An 8,570-nucleotide genomic window follows, 5' to 3' on the forward strand; every position below is an offset into this window, starting at 1 on the left:
TACCCAAGTTAGAACAGGAGTTGTTTCAAGTCAGTGTTTTTCATGACCTCATCCAATAATTTTGAAAGCAAAGGGAGAAAAAATCTGCAAAAGAATAAGAACTTTCTGCCTACTTTTTGTTTATATTCTGAATCTACCATACTTCAGTGTTTCAGAAGTTGTTCTGTCCTGTGCTTCTCTCCAAAGTAAATCTTCTCTTGACTCTGTTTTGCGAATGCTGCCACAGCTATCCTGTGTCATCTCTGGCAGGTTGCTCCATCCTTTTCTCCTGAACATCTCTGACATGCTTAAGATAGGGAGTGCCCACAAGTCTGGGAAGTGTTGTCAAATCTGGAATAGATATGAACGTAAATGAGATAAACACAGAGGGGATGTAATTACTAGTTTAATTTTGTTTCCAGCATTTTCCCTTGATTATCAAGAAAATATACTGCTAAAACGAATATATATTTTTTCTTTTATTATTTGTTCCACAGGTCATTTATCACCCTCTGTTGGAGTATACATCCAAATTTCACATAGCTATGAAAACAGGTGCAATATATTTCTTTTATGACACATTAATACTCAGTATTGTAAGTTACTATAGTTGTCCTGCAGAGGATTATCCTTCATATTTCATACATGCATTTAGGTGACATCAGAGGAAATGGCAGGTAACAGAGATAAGTGACACTTGTGCCTCGCACCGAACATCACATTGTTGCTCTTTCTCCAGATGGATGACTTACGACTTTGCTGTAGTGAAGGAGCATATCATAGGCATAGGAAAATATTTCCGCTGACTCAATCTTGTTACATAAAATAGATGTCTACTCTTCCATATGGTGATCTTGGGAGACTTTGCATATACAAACTTTTTTACACAGATTCCCTCACCATGCTTCCACTATGATGTTTGTACTGGGAGCTACAGAAGGAAGGATCCTTTGAAAGTGCCATTTAAAAGAAAAGGGCTAGGAAAAGCCTACTAATTTTTCCTGTACCAGACTTTACAAGCATGACTAGCCTCAGGTGTGGAGTTCCAGGATTATCTCCTTCCATCTCTTGCGTCACTGCATTTTTATCATGGCAAAACCTGTAGTTGCTATTTGATGACTATCACCTCACAGAAACCCCATGTTCAGCAAGAAGTATGTTCTGTTTTCAGCTATCAGAATAATAACTAAAGAGTGATACAGAAGAAAGCAAACCCTAGATCTGAGTTTTTTTTCTCTATTAGGTATTCCAAAATCTACAGCAAAAGCCTTCCGTCTGATTTGCCAGCAATATTCCTTTAATGAGAAATAAGCACATAAAATTGTGTCATACTAAAGATTTACAAGCTACATGAAATAAAAAATTGGAGGTGAGACGTAGCTAATAACTTACATCATTGTATTGTAAATAGACATCAAGTATTGGCTATAGCTCTTGATTGGAAGTTGTAGCTGACAATAAAGCTACTGTTCAATTGATAATATACAGCTCAAGTTGCTTGCTCCTTAAACCATCACTTTCAGTTATTCAGGTAGCTAACTCCACTTCAAAGTGTTTGATAGATTTCTTCTCTGTTTCCCAAATTGTAATGGTAGCCTCCTTTATTTCCTCTTCAAATCATACTTTCTCATGAAATCTGGTTTACCTGGTTGGTAAGAGTTCAAAGAGATAGCAGAGAAAGAAGCTAAATAAATGCTTTAAAATGTTGGAATTCTTGGCGCAGCTTCACCTTCTAGAGGCTATGAACATTTCACTGTTGCTTACAATTCTGTCTGAATGAGGCGTAGTGCTTTCTTCATGTTCTCTATTACTGAAAGAAAAATAAGTAACTGTAAAATATACTCAATGCATTTTGATTAGTACATTCTTCACGTTGAAATTAATGCAGGATTATGTATTTTAGTGGTTCCTATGTAAATGTTCCGGCATCGATACTAAAGCTGAAGGCAAAAAGTGTTGTGAATCAAAACGTAAGGAGTTGAGTATTGTCGAATCCCTTTTGCTTCAGCAATCGTGATAATCAGATGTGACATGCATATTTGATGAGAGATACTGCATGGGTTTCAGATAAAGGTACAGAGTACTAGTTCAACCTGAAAAATCACATTCCTTTTTGAAATATGGGTAACAAGCTTTTTTTTTTTTTTTTTTTCCCCAGTCCCCTCCCACCTCTGCCTATTAACATTGCATAGTTGGATACCTTTGAGCACAGTGACTCTCACCATTCACCAGCAAACAGCTCAGGTCTTGGTCCTGAAATTTCTCATCCGTGATCTTTCAACTCATATCACCTGAGTAGACCCAGTAAAGCCATTGGGACAATAGATGTGCTTAAGTGTTTGCTAGAACAGGTTAGACGCTGTAAATTACTGTTAAGTGCTCGCAAACATTCTTTATTCATTACTTCGAGATCTTAACTGATTCTCAAACACAGACGATTGGCATGGTGTGCATCTGGCTGCTTACAGTACGAAATGCAGAGTAACACAACAAAACAGGCACTTACAGAATGGTATGTCTTGTGGTTCATAAGTGTACAGCCGATTAGAGTATCTTCCTGTGATATCAGCTCTCACCGTGAGAGATGGGTCTGAAAAAGAAACTGTGTTAATCGCTGCTTTCCACGACAGAGGAGGGCGATGCCCATTGCACAGCCCTGTTTTTGAGAAGTTCTGATTTTGCCAGCCACAAAGTGCGAGGCTGTTACGCTCTGTTCCAACGAACTGTTTTTTATGTGGAGAAATCTTACAAAAGCTAATGCTCAGTTTTATATTTCATGGCTATTTTTAAGAGATTGATTACACATATGTTTTGTCCATACTTGAAGAAAACCATCCTGTTTTACAAGTTCTGGGGTTACTCTGGGAGAGGCAGTCTGACTGGATGCACAAATAATGAGGGTCATGCATAATTAATGTAACATTATTATATTACCTAGAGACCAGGACTAAGGTCTTGTGATTCTTACTGTTTCCATTACAGGAGAAAATGGTTGTAAATACTGAACTAGTTCCCCTTCCGGGCTTTCTGTTAACTAATCACCTGACTTCTTTTACTACCTTGCTCTGAGCAGGGGCTTCATCTCACCTACTTTTGATGCCTGTATAGTCAGTGAAAGGGAACATGAATTGTGGGGCATGATTTCTTGATAGATTTCAGAAGTCAACTTTACAATGCAGTAGATCATTGCTTAAATTCTGTTGATTGTTGACTTGCTCTGTGGTAAGGTCTGCACTGTAGATGTGTACATTCAGTCTGATATTTGACAGCTCTGTCTAAGCTTTGTTCCTAACTGCACTTGCAAAAGCACAGAGAGCTAACGGGCTGACAGATGCCCAGATGCTAACAGATATATAAGCACCTTGCTCCCAAATGCAAATGAGGTACCCTTCAGAACATACCTATAACCTGAGGAAGTTTACAGGGGCTGAAGCCTGTGACAGAACGAGAACTGAACTCAGGTGTGCCAAATTCCATACTATTGCCATGGTAAAGAGAAATTCTGAGCTATTTTCTTTTTGCAAAATAATTTGTCTTGATGTTTCTGGAGAATGACACTGGCATAGATTCAGAGATCACATCCTCAGAAGATTCATAAGTACTGTACATACCTATGAACATGATTCGAGGCACGTATTGTCCATCAGGTGACAGGTTTTTATCTGTGGTTTCATGCTGGCAGAGAAATTAAAGCTAATTATTAAAATATTCCTATAAATTTAGCTGAAGTATCATCACTTGTGAACAGTCTTATACCAGAGGACAAAAATACAGAAGGGGTACATACACACATAAATGCATATATGAGGGCTGCTCTGAAAGTAATGCTTCCTATTTTATTGTGTTGGTCCATGACATCAAAGATGGATGCTGGTGATGTGGCAGTAGAAGCTAAACCTTCGTACCAGTGTTCCATTACATTTTGTTGCAACAGATGGCAGTAGAGACAGTCTGACAGAATGGCATCTGTTGAGACGTGCATGAGAGGCAAAGGTGTGTTCCATGCAGAAAAAATTACACCTCTTGACATTAATTAACACCTGCTGAACTGTTATGGACAAAAACAGTGGATGTGAGCACAGTGAGGCATCAGGTGGTGTGTTTCAGCAGTGGCAACAAAAGTATGAAAGACAAGCAATGGTCTGGATAGCCATGCAGATTTTTATGGCTGTGGCATGCAGGCTCTTGTTTATTTCTGGTGAAAATGCATGGCTAATGGTGGTGACTACGTTGAGAAATAGTTGTTTTTAGTTGAGAATTTGCTTTATCAAACAGTGTAATTGTACCTTTTGTATTGTTGTAATTTCCATGGAAAAAAATGGGAGGCATTACTTTAAGAGCCATCTATGTAAATATGTTTAACTGAAATGCCAGATATACTTAGCTAAAATATGAAAAAGTAAGACAAGAAAACACAGACCAAAAAGAGCTACCATACAAACCTCCCCAAACTCTTCTTACCATGAGATTCAGCATAATGAAGCTATCTTGGGCCATTTCTTGTATCTCTTCATTTTCAGCAAAAGCTTTCTTCAGTGCTAGAAAAGACAGGAATATTTTTAAGTCCATTGTAGATGTTGCCTTTCCTACAGTGTTTAGGCACCGAAGACTGGTCCCATCATTCCTGCCTCTGCTCATTCACATTCCTAGGAGACACTTTCGGGATCTATCATGGCTTTATGGTTTTTGATCTGTGTGTCAGTGCAACCTTCTAGCTATGAAAATGGAAGCTCTTTTCTGTCATTTATGAAGCCTGTAGTTTCAGCAGATAATGTCTCAGTTTGACAAAAGTGCATTATTCTCAGAAAATTCAGTTTCAGTTATCTTGTCCTTATCTCCTTCTCAAGTTACCATTTCAGGAAAGCCAAGCATTGTTAAATATGTTTGATGAGTCAGTAGCAAATATTTGTCTTTAACCTGACAGGTGTTTAATCAGAGATAGCAGGACAGTAGCACTAAACGTTTTTCATGTTCATTTTTTGAGTAGATTCACAGTGACTTTTTTGTAAATAACAAATTCTTAGCTTTCCAACTACAGTTTCATGCACTTACTTAAGGAATTTTGAGTAAATTCAACAAATATATAAATAGTTGTGTTTTCTTAAAAAGATGTTTACAAAAATTTAACACTGAAAAAATCAAAATTACCTTGGCAGTATTGACAGTCTTCCAAATGATGAATGACCATCAGTGGCTTGTTACTTTATTAATAATAATAAAACATGTAGTTAGTTTATTTGAAAAGAATGAAAATAAGTGATTTTGCTAGTAGGTAGGAAAAGACAAATTGCATTTCATTTCCTGTTAAATCTCATTGAAACCTAACAGGCATTCTGTGAGGGATGATAGACATTTCTGTGCAAGAAAAAAGGGATGCTAGAGAAAGAAATAGAAGTGGAGTTCCTGTGTCTAGATAGCTTTTCTAAAGTAAAAGTCTACAAGAATAGTAGAGTGGTCTGCTGTGATGGTGTTGTTTTTTTTTTTTTATTTTCATTACAGTATATTGAGGGGTGACAATATAATTAATAAAAGTGTCTTTCAATACTATTTTTTAATTTCTTACCTTTTTTTTGCTTGATAAAGCCCTTCTTCATAAGTTTGTACCCATGTTATTTCATCTCCCCAACCTACAAATATAATAAAATGATTAATACTTGGTTAGGTAAGTAATTCATAAGAAACTACATTTCTTACCTTGGTCAATAGCTGTACACAAATAGATTTTTGTTCAAAGCTTACCAAGCATTGTAGATATATTAATCCTACATCTGCTAATAAATGTATCAGAATATTAAAAAATAAACCAACAAAACAAGCAAAAACAATCAAAATACCTCAGCTGACTGACTACCCAGTGCAAGTCCTTTGATACACTCAATAGAACTCTTTCTGAATACTTAGTGCTCCCTAAATTGGTGACAAAATTCTTTATACCTTCATATTTTCTCTTCATGTTGTCTGCTCTGTATTTCATTTTGATGCTGGGGGCTTAAAGAGAAAGCTGGCTCAAAAAAGTGAGAGAGAAAATTTAATACAACAAATGAAATAAAATCAATTTTAACGTGACTGTTCTTAAAAGAGTTTTAAGCCTGACTCCTGAGTTAAGAATTTCAGTCTCTGGAGTTGCAAGTACTTCAGTTAATTAAACAATTTAGTTAAAGAAAGGCTGTTAGATGAAAATCTCCATCAAAATAAAATCCTAATGAGTCTTCACTGCTCATCCATTGAACTCAAAAAGCAGACTGTCTTGTTGGTTTCGTGCCTTCAAATCCCGAAGATGCCAGCCCCTGTGAAGTAGCTCCCCATCTTCTTGTCAGTGGGGCATTTGACTGGGATGCTATAGACCATCCCTTCTTTCAGAAGACTTATTTCATTTTCACATCTGTCTGATTTTTGATGGGGTTCTAGCTTGTTTGACCAGTGGGTTCCCTGGCTGAAATCGACTGTTGACATAGACAATGGCAGAGAGGAGTCAGTTGGGTTCATTTTACAGCAGTAAATTATAATAAAAAAATACAGTATTCCCTCTCAATCTGTTATGATTGGAGGTAATGTTCTGAGTGGGAAAAATTAATTCTGATCTAGTCAAGACAGGCAATAGGAGCCAGACTGGATATAAACTTTCTCCACGGGTACCGCTTGTGGAAAGTGATTTGACACTTCTCTTTGTTTTGTCTAGGGATGAGACAGTTTTATATTGTATATACAATGGGTTTCATATGGAAAAGCACTTATTCTTGTTTTTGCTATTTTATGAAGCCTTTTGATTTCCCTGTTATTTATATATATATATATATATATATATATATAAAATATGGAATAATTTCAAACTTCACTAAAACTATACTTCCTACAACTGATCTGTTTCAATGCTGCCTAAACACCCCTCAAGTAACTGGCCTCAGATGGAGCTTTTGTGAATGCAGGGCTTTGTCAAGGCTGCATGTGGGAGGAACTCAGAGGTGAGCCATGGATGCTTTGTAGGCTTTGCACAAGTTGCAGGGGAGCTCAGGGAAACAGCTGGAGATGTTCTGAGGTGATTAGGTGTGAAAAGAGAAGGAAGACTGAGAAGATGGAAAGAGCTATTTTTCCATACAATTTCCTTGTTCAGACATAAAAATGTTAAAATACAGTCTTCCTTTAACATCCAGGTGGAAAATTATGCACCACTAAGGAAGTGTGAGTGTGACTATCTGATAAGAGGGAAAACAAAAGGAAATTAAGGACCAGTCAGTAAATAAATAAATATCCCTAATGGTTGAGACTGTTACTCTGTGGACAAAAATGGCTCTGTAGAAAAAAATTTCATTTGAGACTGAAGTTATGAAATTGTGTTTCAGTAGCTATAAGTTACCATCTCAAGCTGTCTACTAACAGGTGTGTGAAAAAATATTTTTCACTGAGAGTTCTTCAAGAGCAGCCAGGTTCCAGAGACTCAATTTGAGTTATTTGATTCTAACAGGTCTCTGTGACTGACATAAATTAGAAAGATTATCTGAAGCCTTCAGCCATATTCTTAAGAACAAACTGATGAAGTGAAATGAGAGGGAGGAAAAAGATGGACTACTTATTGTGTGACTAAATGCTGAAGAATCATGCCTCAGTAAGCACATACATGCTTTAAATAACATACATGGTAAGATCAGCAGGTAACTACGTAAAATACCTCTTGATAATGTCTGAGGTGCTCTTCTTTCCTTTTTGATTGCCATAGCAAGGTTGGATGAGACTGCAATTAGCAGGAGAGACAAAGCCAATGTTGAATGGAGCATTATTTCTCTAAAAAGTTCCTTTTCAGTGCAACAAGGAAACTGGAAAACAAAGCAGCATCTTTAGTTGTATGGATTCATTACTTAGTGCAGTGTAAATCAACTTGCCATTCTAATGGTCTATGCTATGGACAGTTTGGGTAATTGCTACAAACATTTTATTGTTTTGTTTTGTTTTTTTTTTAGAGCAGTAAAAATAGATAATCTTATTATGCAGCACTGCTTAGAGCAATCAAACTTCAGAGGCAAGAGACAGTTTTCTCTACTCTGCGATCAGGGGAACAAAGTTTCTACTTTTGGTCATCCACCATTTCATCCTCATGAAGCAGTACAATATTTTAATACAGGATCATGAAAATTTCAAGACAGTGCTACTATTTATTTTTTTTTTGCCCTTTTATTTTTAATTACTGTAAACCATAACAGCATTTTACATATAGTAGGTTTTTTGGTCTAAAAATGTGCTGTAATAAAACCCTTAAGAAAATTATTATTTTAAATTGCTAACAAAAATTGATAGCTTAATTTTGTGAACTAGAATGTTAAAATAGTGAGATAAATTTCAAACAAATGTTCTGAAACAGTTTTTCTCCTCATGGCGTTTAAAAATTGATTTCTAGCTCAAATCCTGCTTAAAAAAAACAACCCACCCATGTCCCAGTGTGCTTTTGTATTCTAAAGGTGTTTTCTTTTCTTCCTGATAAAAGTCACTCCAAGAAGTTCAGTAACTTCTGTTCTTGATGAAAGTCAGAGAACAAAAGTTAACAATTGAGGAAAGATAACACAAAGCCAAATACATCTAATTTTTGCCCAGTGCAATAA

The 8,570-nt window shown here is 36.4% G+C and overlaps 1 protein-coding gene across 1 annotated transcript; it reads right to left on the reverse strand.

Annotated features, from left to right (window-relative positions):
• Positions 1-477: 477 nt before the first annotated feature.
• AGR3 (anterior gradient 3, protein disulphide isomerase family member) lies at positions 478-7,751 on the reverse strand. The gene is made up of 7 exons (XM_052694418.1): positions 7,646-7,751; positions 5,543-5,606; positions 5,128-5,180; positions 4,441-4,517; positions 3,591-3,654; positions 2,486-2,569; positions 478-1,789 (listed from the first exon to the last, which is right to left on the reverse strand). Exons 1-7 carry the CDS (start codon positions 7,749-7,751, stop codon positions 1,740-1,742), a joined length of 498 nt encoding a protein of 165 aa, XP_052550378.1. The 3' UTR covers positions 478-1,739.
• Between the last annotated feature and the right edge of the window lie 819 nt (positions 7,752-8,570).

This window comes from Tympanuchus pallidicinctus, unplaced genomic scaffold (genome assembly GCF_026119805.1).
Source record: "Tympanuchus pallidicinctus isolate F22 unplaced genomic scaffold, pur_lepc_1.0 scaffold3, whole genome shotgun sequence".
Taxonomy (NCBI): Eukaryota; Metazoa; Chordata; class Aves; order Galliformes; family Phasianidae; genus Tympanuchus; species Tympanuchus pallidicinctus.